At 40.9% G+C, this 17,738-nt stretch overlaps 2 protein-coding genes across 4 annotated transcripts in view; one reads left to right on the forward strand and one right to left on the reverse strand.

The window, feature by feature from the left end:
- Positions 1-59: 59 nt before the first annotated feature.
- LOC137123378 (calpain-2 catalytic subunit-like) lies at positions 60-13,987 on the reverse strand. Its single transcript, XM_067497022.1, has 21 exons — positions 13,314-13,987; positions 12,183-12,252; positions 11,853-11,971; positions 10,051-10,184; positions 7,229-7,397; positions 6,658-6,741; positions 6,471-6,556; positions 5,595-5,669; positions 5,281-5,441; positions 4,895-5,064; positions 4,691-4,702; positions 4,163-4,374; positions 3,896-3,932; positions 2,606-2,671; positions 2,464-2,521; positions 1,984-2,048; positions 1,565-1,633; positions 1,235-1,313; positions 991-1,107; positions 781-839; positions 60-276 (listed from the first exon to the last, which is right to left on the reverse strand). The coding sequence occupies exons 1-21, from the start codon at positions 13,551-13,553 to the stop codon at positions 253-255; spliced, it is 2,106 nt and encodes a 701-aa protein (XP_067353123.1). The 5' UTR covers positions 13,554-13,987; the 3' UTR covers positions 60-252.
- Positions 13,988-15,476: 1,489 nt separating this feature from the next.
- The window catches only part of LOC137123374 (calpain-1 catalytic subunit-like), a 31,159-nt gene continuing 28,897 nt past the window's right edge, over positions 15,477-17,738 (forward strand). Inside the window, exon 1 of one of the 3 annotated variants that reach the window (XM_067497016.1) lies at positions 15,477-15,855. In XM_067497016.1, coding sequence (XP_067353117.1) covers positions 15,619-15,855 — 237 coding nt within the window. In that variant the 5' untranslated portion in view covers positions 15,477-15,618. The remainder of the gene's footprint in view (positions 15,856-17,738) is intronic. The other 2 variants (XM_067497018.1, XM_067497019.1) reach the window with 2 other exon arrangements.

A 17,738-nucleotide genomic window follows, 5' to 3' on the forward strand; every position in this document is an offset into this window, starting at 1 on the left:
AACGTTACAAGAATGTACAAAAATTAAAGAAGTGAGACCCAAAGACAGTTTTTCTTTTTCACTTTATTTCTGTTTGTGGGTCAGATTAGAGGAGATATGGTCCAGAACATGCTGAACAGGACATGGGAACTTTACAACCCGGTGTGAAGCGACTGTAAATCATTTATTAAAGAGCTCTGATTTGCCCAGAGCTGAGTTAAAGCTGAATTTCTCAATTTCTGCTCTTGATGATCCAACAAACTGCTCACACACTTAATTCATGGCCAGGCAGAGCCACTGCAGGAAGAGAAGAAGAAGTCAGTGATGATGATGAAGATGATGGCTGTCTTTCAGCAGCAGCTTAAGTTCAGGCATCACAAAGCTCAATAATTTAAATGATAATCTGAAAATTGAATAATTAACTAATCTATGAAATGACAAAATAAATGCACAGTAGTTAAAATGAGTTGTCAGCTAAAACATGTTACTGAGCAGCTGCTCAAAGAGATTATCACTGATAATCAAATCTGAAGTCAGTTTAATGTGTTTTCTTCTGATGGTTTAAGGCAAATGTCCATGAGAAGAGACTAAACAAAGAGCTTAACTTTAAATCTGTAATTGGAGATGTAGAAAAGGGAACATTTCATATCAAATATCAATAAAAACATCTTTGACTTTGGAATAACTCAGTTTGTAACTGTAAAAAAATACTAATTTAATTTGATAGGTTGATGGTTTGTGGGTTCTGCTGAGAGTTACTGGTTCTGCACCAGTTAGACCATTACAGGACCAGAACTGTACCTGCTGCAGGTCAAGTGTGATCATCCCCTGGTTCTTCTGGTCAAGAGCTTGGAACATTTCTGTTCAAAAAAGTTAAAAACCCACTTTATTAAAAGAAGAATGATTATAAAGAAATATTTGGGAAGAAAAAATACTGTGTACTAATTAGTTAAGTTCTGTTCACGTGGAAAGCCCTGATTTAGGTCTTAAGATTTAGTTCTGGATACTCACTGAAGAGCAGCTCCAGACGGATCAAACATCCAACAAAGCTGTCAAAGTCGATGGCATATCTGGGGTCTGCGTACTGACCGACGATTTCCTGGACCACAGCACTGTTCACCTGGAAACCTGCAAACACAATGTATCAAGTAAAGCGAAGACCACTGGAACCTTCCAGTGGACTTGTTAAAGAACCTGTGGACCCTCCGGGTAGATGGTGCATCAGAATCTGTTCTTAGCACTAAACAAATCTCACCAGCTTCAGCTAGAGCGCCTCTCATCTCATGACTGCTTATCGTACCGGACTTGTCTGTGTCGTGACTCTGAAATACCTCCTACAACACAAGAAGAAGAAAAGTTATTTTTATATGTTCATATTGGCCCTGTCATAATTTAGACTCTGATAATTAAGTGCTTGTTAAGATCCAGTGTTAACATATTAGATTAGCCAACGACCTCCTTAAATCAGACCAAGAACGTCACACAGAACATTAACAGGTCAGCTGTTGCCATGGTAACAGTGGAGCCTGACCTCTGTGTCCATGAACAAGACACTGAATCCTCTGTAACTACATGATGTTCTCACCAGATATCTCTGCATCCTTGTCCACAGAGAGTGAAACTCCATCAGACCCAGTTTCCCACTGCCGTCTATCTGAACACCAGTTAAAGTTTCATTTCCATCAGTACGAACCATTTTGATCACCAACATTTAGTTGAAACTTTTATTCCTCATTTTACATTTTTATATTTAAATTTCAAACTGAAATCCTCTAAAGAAAACTGAAGCGTCGTATCGCTTGTTAAATGTTTCACGTGTTATTTTTAAGGTGGTCAACAGGAACAAACACTGACAGCTCAGATAAATACAGTCGGAAGTCTGTGGGAAAATATTTGGAGCAGCAGCAGCAGGGTTCAGTTCATCTTTATCTTTTAGACAAAACTTCTTAAAATCCTTTTTCTGATTCTTCATCTGATGATCGGCTGCTGTAGTCTGAAAGATACATCCAACAGGCTGATGATGTTGCGGCAGGTCTGCAGACTAAAGCCGTCACTTTTCACGTCAGATCCTCAAACAGAGAAACACACCTGCTGCAGTCACACAAATACTGCAATACTGATAATATGCAAATAACTTATAAACCCTGGAATTAATTAGCAGCTAAGGAACATGTGACTTCTGTTACAGTAAGATTGCATGAGCAGAAATTGATCAGAACTAAGTCAGAGAGGGAAGTCCATTGAAAGTTTAGAAACTACAAACTAGATCAGGAAAACAAAAGCTCAGTTAAAAAAGATTCAGATTTGATATTAATATTAATTTAAAAATGTTTAGAGAGAAGGAAAAATCTTGGATACATTAAATAAAGTGTTACTGTCAGCACATGCAATTGAACTAAAGTTTCTTCAGAAACTGCACTTTGATGAAACACTTCACTATCAGTTTCTGAACATGTAATAATGTGAAGGCTCAACTTGTCTTACTCTGGGCAACAACTTTGTCCAGAATCTGTTGGAGCTCGAAGGCAGAAATCTCAGAGTCCTGTTGAAACAAAACAAAAATAAAACATGTTGGCTCTTGTCAGGTAGAAAAAAAATGTAATCTAAGAGGGAAACATTTCCTTACGTTTCCAGCGATCTGGACAAAGAGATGTTTGAAGTGAGGGTCCATGTTGTTTTGCACAGCATTGGGCTGCAGAGAAAGACATTTGTCAAAACATGAGACATTAAGGCAAAAGTGATCATTTCTGTGTTGTTGGTTCAGTACGACACAAAATGCAACAGAATACATTATACGATATGACGCAACATTACATGATTTGACAACATACAACATGTCAATACACAACACATGATACAATATATAAAATACAGGTTATGCACCTTACTGTACGATATGATACACTTCACTACTTTGTCAACTCACACTGAACTTTGCCTTGTTCCTGCCACTCTGTCCAAGACGCAGTATAAGTATAAATAAGTATAAATAACATAATGTTGTTATATTAATTCATCAAAATGAAGAAATAGGTTTCATTTAATAGATGCCTAAAATCTCTGTGCATTTTTCAGCATAAACTGATAATGAAATATGATCTGATCTTCACCAAAGTCGCAAATAGGAGTGATGGGAGTTCAAGTGATGGTCAATTCATGATTTTAGTTTGTTGATTAAATTATTAAAATGAAACATTTAAAACTATAAACATATGCAAACACAACCACCACATCATAACCACTCCCCCAATTAATTTACATGTACTAAACAGTATAAAGAATAACACAAGGAGTGCTGTGCAACAAAGTGCTGTAAAAACTATTCTACCTTTTCATATGTCCACATTTGTCCATGTTGAGGAGGGTCAGGGTGGTCTTTGGTGAACTTCAGGCAGAGCAGTGGCTTTCTGTGCACTGTTCTGTCGTGGACACCATGTCTGTTTAGTGTTTTGCATATGTGTTGTGTCTATGTAGTGAGCTTTACTGGGCCTCCATGGAAAGTATCCACGACACCAAACCACCTCCACTTATCGACAACATGTCTCACTGTAGACTGATAAACGTGATAAACTGAGATTACTGTCTTTCAGGCTACATGCAAATCAACTGTGGATAACAGGCTTTGTGAGAGCTGGTTTTATTGAATAGACTCCAGCCTGGTGTTGTCATGTCCACCATCATTTTGTGCGTTTGATGGATGTGTTTATTAAAGACATGAAAGATCACAACTGTGTTTTATCAGCTTATTGTGTGTGTTGGTATTTGGGGCTTCATTTGGGACCAGATTACATTTCGAGCAGAAAACCTTTTCCACGACATATCTTGTTAACACAGGATGGATGTGACACCTCTGAGGTGCAGGCACTGCACACGCATTTATAAAACTAAAAGAAAAAGACATGTGGTATGTACAAACCTCAGGGATGTCAGCGTTGATGTCCTCCTCCATCGGACTAAAATGATGAGAAAAAAGGAGTTTTATCCTCTGTCTGAACCTGAACAGTTTAGATGTTTACAGCAAACCAGCCAGTTTGTTCCCCACTCCCAAATAAAATCCTCTTGGCAGCTTGGAAACGTCTACACTAAGTATTGGAATATTCCCTCTGTGCATCTCAATGGTCATGTACAGGGTCTGGACATCCACCACAGAGATACCCTTAATAAGAAGACAGACCCTCCCTACCTGGTGTGGACTTCCTTCTCGGTGAACACCCTCAGGATGAAGCTTCCCTGGCGGTGCGGTTCGAAGGTGGAGGGGACGATAACGTACTCTCCGGGCGGCAACTTGAAGCGGTCGCTCACCTCCCTCAGGTTGATGAAGGTGTGACTGCTAGCCACAGCTTTCCTCCTCAACAGGACATCTGGTCCCAGGTGGACATTAGTGCAACCTTTTAACTGACCACAGAAGAGGAGGAAGAGGGTCAGACAGAATTGAAAAGACTGAAAAAAATCTCAACTTCAACAAAGATCCCATTACAGACTGAAGGATCTGTCAAGGTAATTATTTAAAAAATGAAACCAGTGCCAACTGAAAGAAAAGAAAATCTGTCTAAAAGTGACGGATTTGTTGATCAACATACATCGGTGGTCACAAATGAAAAGAAGACTTGGTTGGGCCCTTTATTTATTGTGACCTTAGAAATGTGATAACATTCAGGTTTGAAGAAATACTGTATGAGTATGTCTTGTGAATTTGAACTTGTGTACTCACCTCATCAGGAACCTGAGGAAAAACACAAAAAGGGACCAGTGAGTTAAGAAGCTCCATAAGAAGGCAAACTGTACAATTGCTGCATGTTGTAGAAATTACTGCTTTAGAAACTAATGTTGAAGATGGAAAATCAAACAATCAAACTATTGTATTGTCCCACTGCAATGATAGACTCTGAACCATGTCTCTTTGTTCCTGTTTTACCTGATAGATGGCGAATCCGATGGTGTTGAGGTCACGTCCAAAGCGTCTCTCCCTGCGAGTGTCTTTTTGCATTAGACCAATCAGGACAGTGCAGCCATCCTCGCCATCATGGGGGTCGTCATCCAAGTGCTCCAGCCTGATGAAGAACTGAGGGTTGGAGCAGAATGTTGCTGCAGAGAGAAGACAGATCGGTTCCATGGCTTTTTATTTTAGATTTTTAACATTTGTTCAAAATATTACGGCCTGAGACCTGATCCAACTGTTGATTTTAATAGGAAAGTCCTAAATAAGCTGAACATTCATGGGTTTGGTTGAATTTTCAATAGTGAATCAACAGAAACATAAAGATGATTAAAGAGAAGCCGAAAGGTGAGAAAATGTCCCACCTGGGTAGTTCCTGCAGCCTCCGGCCGTAGAGCCGACCTTCCAGTCGCCTTCGAACTCAGCACAGTTCCAGCATCCGAACTCGTCACTGCTCAGAGTGTCAGGTGTCAGGTTGCAGATATCCATGCGGGAATACTGACTCACAAAATCAGTGTAGGACATCCTGTAGTCAGAAGAGAGGACGGGAAGACAAGGTCTGCAGTGGAACGTTGCACCAGCAGAAGCTAAATCCACAGCCTGTGGCTCAGCACTTCACACAATCCTCCAATACACTGTGTATGTAACATGGAGACCACGAGACATGACTGTCACCCACCAGAACTCTCCATCATCTGCAGAGTAGTCCAGCTTCTTCTTCTCTGCTGGATCAATTGTGTCCCATTCCCTCGAACTGACAAACAGTAAAAGTACAATGATCACAGACACACTATACACACTGAATATTGAATAAAATTCTTAAGGATTCCTCTAAACCACAGACTGGATCAAACTTGTTTGATTACAAAGCCGTGCTAATCAACTGATATTGTGAACATATTTTTCACTGAAGACTGCAAAATTACCAGCAAAGATAAAACTGTTTACAGACTTTGCAAAAAGCAGTACTTTACTACTCAGCGAAAAAAACGAATCAGAGTCCTCATCTACTGTCTCTGCACCCAGAGACGAGTGGAGCACTGTCAGCATCTACAACCTCCTCTGACTTTTCAACAACAGTCGCTTCCCTGCCAGGAGCTCGGTAAGGCAGCAATACTTAAATGCAAGCCCAAAGTGTTCAGGATTTAATAATGAAGGAGTAAAATCAATCCCAAGTCACTTCATGATTGTTTGCATCAGACTGAACCTTGTGGAAGTGGTGAATTTGCAGAATAAATCCACTTATTACCATACAAAAGCTGATGTAATGAACAGTGGCATATCACTTTTTGCTCCACTTCAAGCAGGTGGCAGCAAACATTTTAACAACAGAGATTTTAAAACCTGGATAATTACAAGACGAACTATCTCCATTTTAGGAAAATTAGACTAATTTTAATTTGGGTAAATCGACCCATTAATTTCTGATGAACACTGATCAGGAATGAGGACTACTAAACATACCAGGTTAATGTTACATATATCAAAAGGTCTGAACAAAGTCTGTGGTTAAAGAAGACCTTTGTGAATGAGGGATCTAATGAGCTGCACTCACTTGTCACTCCAGGCTCCAGTCCACTCCACCTGACCCCAGGGGTTCCTGATCCTCACCAGGTCCACTGGAGAACCCAGGTAGTGGACCTGCATTACAAAACCCCACATTTCAATGTCAGAACTCCAAACTACCTAAAAACTGGATTAATTCCAGATTGTCCTCCTGCTTATTTCCCAGAATGCCTCACTTGCTCTACTGCAGTTATCGAGTAGGCGTGACCTTTGACCAGCTTCTGCCTGGTGACGGCCTCCGTCTCTGCCGAGCTGCCGATCTATCAGGGAAACCCAGCAGATTAATGACTAAATTTAGTTTGTTTTGCCTTATAAAACCTGTTCAGACTGTCGTCCAGAGGCTAACTGATTTAACCTAATAGTTACAGTAAATGAGCTAAATCTGCTAACTGAGCTAATGAGCTAGGATTATCGGTTATCGGTATCGAGTTAGGGAAATCGGTGACCTAATAAGCCAAGGAAGTTTACTGGACAAATTTATGAACTTATAAACTGAATAAGTCAAGTGAGCTGAGTTTAGTAGAGTTAAGTTAAATAGTTCATTTGTCAGAGCTAAATAAGCTAACAAAATAAATTAGCTAAGTTAGATAAGGAGATATAGGAGCAGTTTGAACTAAAATAAATGAGGAGAAACGAGCTAAAAACGTGACACAATGCTCCTGGTTAAGGTGTCAGCTGTCTCTACTGCTTTCTACCTGATCACACACAGGGATCATATCATCTCGTTAGAGACTTTTAAACGTTTACGTCGATGGAGCAGCCAAGCAGCGAGCCGAGCTGCAGGGCTTTCCTCATTATATTGAAGAGGAATGGAGGAGACTTCTTTAGTTCGTAGCTCTCAGAGATTCCTCCGGTGAAGTCCTCAAAGCCCTCGATGCTGGATCCTCCGGTCAGAGCCTCGTACGAGCTGTTGACCCTGAAGGATGAGACAAACATTTCTTTTACAGGAGCTAAGACAACTGCTGACAACTGGAACAACATGAATTTTTACTCTGGATTAATTGTCATGGCAACAATAGACAATATCTGGTCTTAGACACCCCCAGTGTAATCAGTAAGGAAGCTTCAACATCCAGGACATCTTTTAGGGTTTTATTAGCTTGCAAGAGAGAAGTGCATTGACAGAGTATCAAGTCTCCATGCCCCCAGCCCCCAGCCCTTTTCTCCTTTTATGGAAACCTTTTCCCTATTGAAGTTTATTTGGCTTCAGCCAATGGTATCAGGATGATGGTCATCATCTGGGGCCTTTCTAGCTCTTTAAAAACTTTGAAAACAGTTTCGGGGCTAATTTATTAATCCTGAATTAAATTATCTTGACTTTGTGCCTTTTAAAAAGGCCAGAAGAGTCGATCAGAAGAGTGGATCATGTGTTTGCAGGAGTGTCAGAAACCATCCCACCATGCACTGGGGTAATAGATTGATGTAGATTATAGATCTTTTTTACAAAAACCAGAGGTACTTTGAGAACAGCTGACTTTATTTCCACTCTCCACAGTGTGATGCAGTGACACATTAACAATGCATTATTGTTTTCAACTTCTTTGTTGATGAATAAAACTAATGTATTTGTATAGTTACAACGATAAACCTTCATGCCTGATAAATGTAATTAGACCCAGTTTAATGACTTAGTGTAAAGAATAACACCACTTATATCACTTATCTATATCTCTCTCTCTCCTGTACACAGATTGCATCTCAGATTTTTCTTTTTTTGCACTGAACAAGAATATTCAGTTTTGCTACAAAAACTCCAGTTTTTATATTCTTACATTGTTTCTGTGTAATGACTTACACCGGAAGTTAAGCCGCCCGTTCTCTGTTGCTTCTTGTTGAGAAATGAAGGTCCATTTTATGTGTGACTTTGTTGACTGTTCAGTTAAATAGGATATTTAAGGTGAATTAGGTCAGTATGTCACTGGTGAGGTTCTTTATCACTACATCTAATACAACTGTATGTAAATCAGTCATTACTAAGGTATCTTGAAAAATAATAAATACATTAGTAAATTGATTTCTGCACTTATTGTTTTAACCTTATTCGTTTCTAGTCTCTAAACAACTAATTTGCATTTATTATTTTTTGGCTCCACTGGTCACCTGTAACAGCCACAGCCAGTTTTCTTTATTTTTATCACAGTCTCAAAATGTGGATCTTTTTTGTGCAAACATTTTCGAATATATGAACATGGATTGTGATGGGATGTGATGTCAGATAAAAAGATAATCCCTTTCATCTTTAAGAATATGAGCCATTCGCATTGAGAAAAGAGTTCCAGGTAAATGGTTATATCAGATGCATCATGTGCAGGCACATGTGCACTAAACAATTCTCAGTATGTTATGTCCATAATAAAAATGTCTGACAGCTGGTCTCACTGCTGTGTTGGGTTATTTTCCTAATAACAGAGCAGTGATCTCTGTTTTCTAATCTGAGCTGCAGTGGCAGAACAGGAAGCTTCATTGTTCAGCACATGATGGACTTTTGTCCCTTCAGAGATCTGATTGGTCAGTGTTTGGGTTGTTGATCTGATCAAAACAGATGAAGGTCACCTGGTCTGCAGCAGAAGTTACCATAGTGATTGCCACCAAGTGAAATCAAGTCAGCTCCATGATTTCTGAAAGGCTGGAAAGGCTTTCTAAGTCCTGAGATAGTGGCATAAAACAAGCCCCAGGTGTTACCATTTTACCTATTTCAGATAAAGCACTGACTCAGCAGCTGCTATCTCCTGCTCTGTTTGATTTCCAGGCTGGTCAACACCCAGTGTTTACTGAGGACACTCCACCCACCTGTTAATTCCCTCCAACACACAACCAGACACATTTAAATCTGGAGACCTGAAGCCAATAAATACACATTGACAACTTATCTTAACTACACTAAATTGGGTTTACACCCTTTGCAGTTTGGATTTAAATCACATTATTCTACTAAAGCAGCAACTTTACACATCACAGAGCAAATAAAAAGCTCAATAAAGGGGTCAGAGTTGATGCTGTGTTCTTAGATTTAAACCATTTGATGGGGCGACTGTGGAACAGGAGGTAAAGTGGCGATCCACCAATCCCACAGTTGTTAGTTCGATTCCCAGCTCCTTCAGTCACTTTTCTTCTAAAGTTTATTGGACCATGTTACCACAACCTTTGTGTGTGAATGGCTTTAGATTAGTTTAAGATAGTGTATAAGCTGCCTCCAAAGTCACAAAGGAGTAGAAGAGTGTGCGTTAACAGGAAATTTGAGTTAAACTGTAAATTTCCTGCACTTCTTATTCTCTACCTACTGAAAACTGCTTGTTAGCAGATGTAGTAAGAAGCATAGAGTTCAAGACAGTGTTGTAAAGTTAAAAATCCCAGAACAAAAACTAGCAAGTGGGTCTTTTATGAAAAACTTTTTGGAGGGTTAGGGATGAATTTTCTTGATTTTTATAGAAAATAAGTTTTTACCATGAACGTCTCAGTGTAGATAGTCCCAGATCATTACTTTTTATTAGATGAATGAATGAGTTTTATCATGATGTTCATGATATTTCTGAACGACAAATTTGAATCAGATCAACATGTTCTCTTACTTGGCGTAGGCCTTCTCCAGCAGTGCGCTCCAGAACTCTCCACCCTCTGCTGAGTGGACAAAGAGCAGCTTTCCGTCTTTGGTGGGCAGCAGGTCGTCCACCACCACATCCACCCATTGCCCGTACTGCCACACCTGCAGGACCAGGAAACATGAAGTCACTTCCTCTGGAGATCCACAGGTCTTTGGACTAAGAAAAATGCAAACATGCAAACTCTGCACAGAAATACTCCAGACAGCCTCTCTCTATAATGAATTTTGTGATATTTATAAATCTTTTCAATAACCTCGATAATCGAGTTCTACTTTTGTGATGTCACCAATGTAAAGTTTTTGTGACTGGCCGCCATCTTTGTTTGCGGGTTAGACCCGGAGACCCCGGGATGTGCACATTTAACAGCTGATCTGCGCAGGCTAAGGGCAGGCCGTAGCCTGTTGCAGTTGCTCTCTTTTTTGTTTACTTTATTCATTTTTTCATATTTTAGTGTAGTATTTTAGTATAGTAAAGTATCCAGTTTTCTGTGTAAAGCTTCCCCTCCTCTGATCAAGCGGTTGGAGGGAGTTTTTATCTTTGTATCTTTTTTTTTACTTATTCTGCCTCAAGCGCCAGCTGTATGGAACTGGAGCCGCTCATTTGTTTACAGTCGGGAACAGCTGATCAGGCTGCAGCACCGTGGATTTAAGTTTCGTTCAGACTTTAAACATCCCGGTCCAAATAAGGAGGAAGAGAGTAGTGTGTTTCACAGAGACATGTCTGCAGGACAGTATGTCCGACATGCATCAGTGTTGACGGTATCAGCACAGTGCGGGCGGATCGAAGGATCCTGACTGGTCATGTACATCAACTACGGGTGGAGTTCTCACACGCCATAGGGATCGCCGTCTATATTCCTTGCTCTGCCTCCGCAGACGGCGCATGTGACGTCATACACTCGAACACAGCAAGACTACAGATCCGAGATCCTGACGCCCTCTTTATGATCTCCGCTGACTTTAATCATGCAACCCTCACCAACCGACCCCTTCACACAATATGTGGATTGTCACACCATGTTAGAGAAGACACTGGACCTGATGTTCTCAAATGTTAAAGAGGCCTACAGCTCTTCTGCCTGATCCACCTCCTACCCCTATAGAAGCCCCAGTGGCTGAGGACAATCTTGGACAATCCTTCCCACCCACTCCACTGTGTGCTGGTTGTACAGAGGAGCACTTTCAGGCCAAGACTGATCCCAGTCAAGTCGTCCACAGAACAACACAGGAGATCCTTTCTCCCAGTGGCCATTAAACTGTTCAACTCATCCCCAAATGGACAATTACTATTCATTTATTTATTATTTTTATCTCATATATTTTTACTCCTCTAGTTGTGTTTTTTTCTTACTTATTGATCAGTAGTATGTATTTGTTCATTGCCTTGGTTTGGTCGATGTTCTTTTCCTTTCTTTCTACTTTCACACTGAGAGCAACTGTAACAAGGAAACACAGATTTCCTATATGATCAATAAAGTTGTCGAATCTTGAATCTTGGATCTTGAATTAAACAGGGAACTTAAGTGGGTCCTTTCAGTGTGACATGAACAGGTTTAGACACTTAACATCTTGACGCAAAGTCTAAATAATAGACAGTAAATAAATACATTTTTATAGTGAATGCGGACACACTCAGTAAGGCACTATAGAGGACACTAGAGATCTGTGATTAACAAGAGGCTTTCTTTAGCTTTGACAGGAGGTAATCTAGTAACTTGATGCTGAGTTCTGAAAATAAATAATTATTTTAGCTTTACTTTGATCAGAGACCTGGAAGTGGAAGATTCCCGCGTACTGAGACGTGAAGCTTTGTCCAGGAGGTACCACTCTGTTCAGAATCTGAGGGTCCAGAGTCAGTGAGGCAATTGCAGCCAGCAGCCAGCAGTCACCTGACACAAAGCAGGACAGATAATCACATCTGTCAGAGGTCAGTTTAGATCACTGTAGTGAGGACATTTCTGACATTTCTGAGACATTGTGTCCAATCGCCCCCTTTTGACAGGGTTGTTTGAAGGTTCAGGATTGGTTTAAAAGTTTAGTGTAGACTCAGGTTTAGGTTCAGGGTGTCAGCATTATGACAGAAACTGTGTGTGTTCTCACCCAAAGCTCCCTGACAGATGTCAGTTCTGTTTGCTCCATCCACAATGAACTGAGGGTCAGAACACAGCTCCTAATTGGACAAGACAGCAGACGATTAAAGGATCTTTGTATCTGCTTTTGAGTTCTTTCTTCCGTTGTCTCATTCTTCTGCCCTGATAGTAACACACTATCAGATGAAACCATCACACTTGCCACCGACTGAACAGCAAACTATCTGCAGATTACAGGTGACCTGTGTTTATTTTAATTAATAAGCACACAAAGGAACTAATAAAAAAGTAGTTTGTAAGGATAAATTGAGGATATTAATGAGGTGACACTGAGTCAGCTGGGATGTGTTTCCATGATGTTTTACCGACATGGGGATATTTTTCTGGATCAGTGCATTTCACGCTGTAAATTAATTTGCTTAATTTTCACTTTACTTACAACAAGTACGTTCTCTACATTTAACCAATCCCAGGTTACACCACTGAAGAAGAAGCTTTCTCAGGTCTAAGGGACAAGGGCATCACTGTTATACAGATTAAAAAGTCCCTTTAAGGGCATTTGTGTCTCTGGGTAAATAAAAAACCTGATTTGAATTGATACAGAAAAAAATGGTTGATTGTAAAGTTTTGGATTTTGTGCCTGTGAAACTTCTTGATGCGTCATGGCTTCAGGAGTGGTCATTCTACAGAAATGTCCCTGTGGAAACACTGGACTGGGTTTTTCTTACCGTGGATCAGCAGATCCTCCTGTCTGAACTGAATATCTGTCAGCAGATAGTTAATTTCATCAGATAAGCTCTAATAATGCAGTAGTTTGCATGCTTCTGCCATAAGCAAAACTCTGTCCCTTTAAATAAACTTGTGTCAGATCAGTGGAGATAAAAGCAATAAAATAACAAACCAACTGCACACAAGCATGAATGGAAATGAATGCGTTTGATAATCTTGAGATAAAGGAACTGAAAACATCGTTCAGTTCCTTCAGTTTTCTGCTTTTCTCTGTCTCTGAATGTGTTTGGCTTTTGGACTGTGGGTCTGAAAACAGAAGAGGTCATCACGTCACTCAAGCTTACTTCAGTTTTTAATATTTATAGATGAAATTAATAATTAGAAAATGATGAGTGGAAAAAGAACTGCTCACCTTTGGGCGTTTCCACTCCACTCCAATGGTTTTGGAGGAGTAGCGTCCCAGCTGGTTGTACCCCAGAGAGTCCCAGCCTGCAGGAAAAGTCGGGTCACAGAACAGCGAGCCGGTCTGCAAACACTTGTTCCGAAGCTGCTCAAAGTCTTGCTTGCTGAAGGGTACAGCATTGGATTGGCTGCCAATGTCGTGCTGTTCCCGGGCCTTCCTCCTGGCCAGCTCGGCTGCTGTGTTTGCCATCGCGCAAGTCTGCTGGATGTTCTGCTGAGACCTGCTGAAGTCTGATCGGAGTCTACTGAAAGTCTGCTTAGATCCTGCCACTAATCAAAAACGATTCAGCCAAGCTTTAGCTGCTGAAAGTCTGCAGGTCTGCTGAGGTTCTGTGGAGCTGTGAGGTGTGTTTCAGGTATAAAGGTGGTCAGTTGTCAGAGGGTGGAGCCTCGGTCCAGGTAAAGCAGCAGTGTAATATCGAAATTATTCATAGAGCAAACACTGAGATAAACACAGCAAGGTGTTGACATTCCACACCAACACCTGAAATACACCTGAGTTTGGCTTTACACTCTCTGCTACATGAAAAACACAAGGACCAGCAGCTGGGAACTGTTTGTCCACTCAACTGGACCAGAGAACATCTGGCATCTGAACCATGTTGATAAAAACCAGTAAAAGTTTCAACTGAAACAACTTCACTGACCCCGTGGGGACATTGGGTCAGAAAAGGCAGCTTCCCCTTCGTCAGTGCATGACGAAGGGGAAGCTGCCTTTTCTGGGTCAGGGAGGACTCAGGGTTTATTGTCCTGCCATTGACACTTTGAAGAAGGAAAGACACTTTTTGGACTCAGGGTTTATTGTCCTGCCATTGACACTTTGAAGAAGGAAAGATGTCCCTTTTATTTCTGTCCATCTGTCTCCCCCTGGTGTCCGTATGAGGCTCCACACTGTTCACCTGCCGAGCGTTTAGACACCACTCAGGGTGCACACAGGCCACAGACAGGGACCAGTCCTCACAGGTGTGGACCAAGTGAGTCCGGAGGCTCTGCATTATCACCTGCTTACTGTGAAAATCAGTTTCAATAATGGGCTGCACTTTGTTTTCTTCCTCAGCTCCTCATAATTAAAATATTGAACGTTTTGTTGTTTTGTGTTTATAAAATGTCGAAAATCCTTTTCAGCAAACAAGTTTTTGATGGACTGGTTAATTATTACCTTCACAGGTGAGTGATGAACCTTCGCTCACTGTTTGTGCTGCTGTTGGTTTAAGATCAGGTAAAACCAGTTTCAGGGATCTACGCCTAAAACTGAGCTTACATCTGAGATGGTCTATGAAGCCAAAAGTATGTGGTCATTTTTACTACATAATAACATGAGATCAATGGCTTGTCACCTCGGGTGTTGCCACAGCGAAACATGTTCCGCACATTGCTTTGGCATGAGCTTTTAAGGTGGATGCCCTTCCTGCCGCAACCCTCCCATTTTTATCCAGGCTCTGGGCCGCAGCAGGTGGGGTGGGATTTAAACCTGCAGCCTTCTGCATCCAAACCCAATGCTGTATCACTGATCCACCAGGGCCCCTACACTAGTAACATGAGGTTTAAGGTTAAATCTCTTTTAAGCTAAGTTTTGTACAATTTCCATGTTTGCCACCAAAGACACATTCACAGTGATTGTGGAGATGTTTTATGGACTAAAAGAGATAGAATCACTACCTGCACTAAGAAAGTGGCAAAAAACGTGACTTTAAGGGTCAAAGGGAAAGAATATTTACATAATGTTCCTGTGATAATGTGTTTTTTTATACTTTTATAAACTGTCATAAAACGTAAACAATAAGTAATGACGTAGCACATAGTAGAAACAGTACAGAACAGAGGGATGATGTTCATACAAACGTGCAGAGGTCAGTAGTCAAACCGTCAGAATCATGATTAAATACAATGTTAACACATATCTGCGCTTATGACGAAGTTAAAGTACTTTTACTCACTTTACTGGAGTATTTCTGTTTTAAGCTACTTTTACTTTTTACCACAATTCAGAAGTAAATATTGAACTTTTCCTTTCAGAACTTTGGCTCCTGTATTAAACCATAACACCCTAAGGAAGTGTGAAAATGAGTCCCAGTAAAAGGTAAAAGATGCGTGTAGCACCGTCCGCACACTTTTGGCCGCCTGTGCGCGCTCTCATTTCCTGCTCCAGCAAAGACCTGGCCCCTCCTCTGACAAGGGCGGAGGTCTGATAGAGAACCAGCTCAGTGGAATCTTCCCCACAATCTTGAGTCTGTCTGCGGATCTTCTCCTGCACCATGTCCGGCGTGGCGAACACTCTGGCCAAGAAACGGGCCCTGGCCGCGGGCTTCGGCACCAACGCCAATGCGCATCTCTACCTGAACCAGGACTTCGAGACTCTACGGGCTCAGTGCCGCTCCTCCGGACAGCTCTTCTGCGACCCGATGTTCCCCGCTGAGCCTGAGTCCCTGGGCTTCAAGGAGCTGGGCCGGAACTCCCCAAAGATCCGGGGAGTCGTGTGGAAGAGACCCTCGGTAAGACTCCGGGCCTGGTACTAGTCTTTGGTTCTGGTTGTAGAGGGGTGGGTGGGTGGGGCTGGCGGTTAGTTTGTTGACAGATTACCGGAGGCGATACCTGATCTGCTCTGCCTTGATACTAAATGACTAAATGTAAATGTAAATGATGGCACAAGACTCAGGTCGAGTGTGTTTATACCTGGAACACGGAAATGATCAGCAGACACCTCGAGCTGAAGCAGGAAACAGTACTTTACAACTCTTAATACTTCAGTGCAGTTCAACTGCTGCGTACACACTGTACTACAGTAAGAAACGTACTGATAAAAAGTACGTAACCACTACTGAACCTGATGCTGTTAACAACAGTCTGGTCCAGATTTGTTCCACATGTGGCTCGTTAAGAAGGTTCTGCTTAAATCTGAACCGTTCAGGTCTTGTTCAGTTTCATTCATGTACAGATTTAAGGAGAGAAGCACTTCATAAAACTGATTTCTGACTAGTAACTGTGAAACTTGTATAGTTAAAGTACTGACAGCTACTCTGTCCACTGTAACACGCCATACTGTAGTACTTCATCAGATCCAGTGTCTGCAAAGTTACCTAAGTAACTAAACAGAAAATATATGCAAGTTAATGCACTGTAACTGTGTGCCTCACGGGAGTAATTGAGTAACATTAGTATCTGAAAAGGAATATTTGCATCTGTACAGTACAGCTCAGTACTAGAGTAAGCGGTATATCAGAGGTATATCGGCAGAGAGTCAGAATCCGCTGTTTAGGGTCTGTTTCCTTTAGAGGAATAAGCCTCATACTTTTCTCATGATGAGTCATAGTTTTTATACATGTGTAATATACATACAATGTAGCACATACTGCATTATACTTTATTGATGAGGAACACTACATTGTCAGAGCAAACTGAACGTCACACAGGTGCCAACATTAAATACTTCAGTAGTATTATTACAGTAAATATTAGACAGTGGAGCTGAAAATTAACTGTCGGAGGACAAATAGTTACCCATTACATTTCCGTGTTACTTAATTTCTGGTGTAGACAAAAGTCACATCCATGATGTGAGACAGAGATGCAGAGGTTTACTGTATTTGTAACTTACTAGAGTATTTCCTTTTGATGTTCCTGTTATTTTCCTGCAATACATGCTAGTACTGTATATAACCTAGTTAGAACTTAACACAATACAGTAAAATACTGCTAATGTAGTAATACCTTAGTATAGTATGTTAATCCAACATACTATGCATCATTTTTGGCAGTATATGTCAAATACATGTATGAGTATTTTTACAGTGTGGTACTTTTACTGTAGAAAGAGACTTTAATGCTTCTGTGAGTACTACAACTCCTATTAAGTACTCTTCCTCAGTCACAGAGACGTTAAATTCCAACGATATGAGTCACTACACACTACTTCTCACAGGCACAAACATTACAGAAGTCAGATCCTGTAGGCGTGAGGACTCTAATTTATTAAGTTCCTCGCATTATACACAACTGAAAACACTGTCTCATTATGTTGTTTCTGGTCCTCCCAGTGAAGCTGGTCCCCACAGGTTCTGCATGTTCTCTCTAACACACACTGTCAGATATGTGGGGGTGGTGTAAGTACATTCATGCGTCACAGAAACATCTGACTAAAACAATGTGTCTTAAAGTGCCTTAGACTGAACAGTGCTGCTACAGAAATACAATAGGTTAAGAAAACCTAAACTAAAAACTCAGGAATTACGATAATTTTTACTAAGGTAAAAGTGATAATACCACAGTTTGCAAGTACTCTGGTACATCTGCCGAGTTACTAAAGCTGTCAGATACATGCAGTGAAGGGACAGTATAAAGTAACATAGAAATTCTTCAGTAAAGTACTTTAAAATTG

This window comes from Channa argus, chromosome 3, assembly GCF_033026475.1.
Source record: "Channa argus isolate prfri chromosome 3, Channa argus male v1.0, whole genome shotgun sequence".
In the NCBI taxonomy this organism is placed as follows: Eukaryota; Metazoa; Chordata; class Actinopteri; order Anabantiformes; family Channidae; genus Channa; species Channa argus.

Excerpts from the sequence above, each read along its gene's own strand:
- LOC137123378 (XM_067497022.1), bottom strand. The coding sequence starts at position 13,553 with ATGGCAAACACAGCAGCCGAGCTGGCCAGGAGGAAGGCCCGGGAACAG. Across the intron at positions 5,442-5,594 it reads GCAGATGATGGAGAGTTCTG|GATGTCCTACACTGATTTTG; the intron begins GTGGGTGACAGT and ends TTCTGACTACAG. Across the intron at positions 2,672-3,895 it reads TCAACGCTGACATCCCTGAG|CCCAATGCTGTGCAAAACAA; the intron begins GTTTGTACATAC and ends CTTTCTCTGCAG.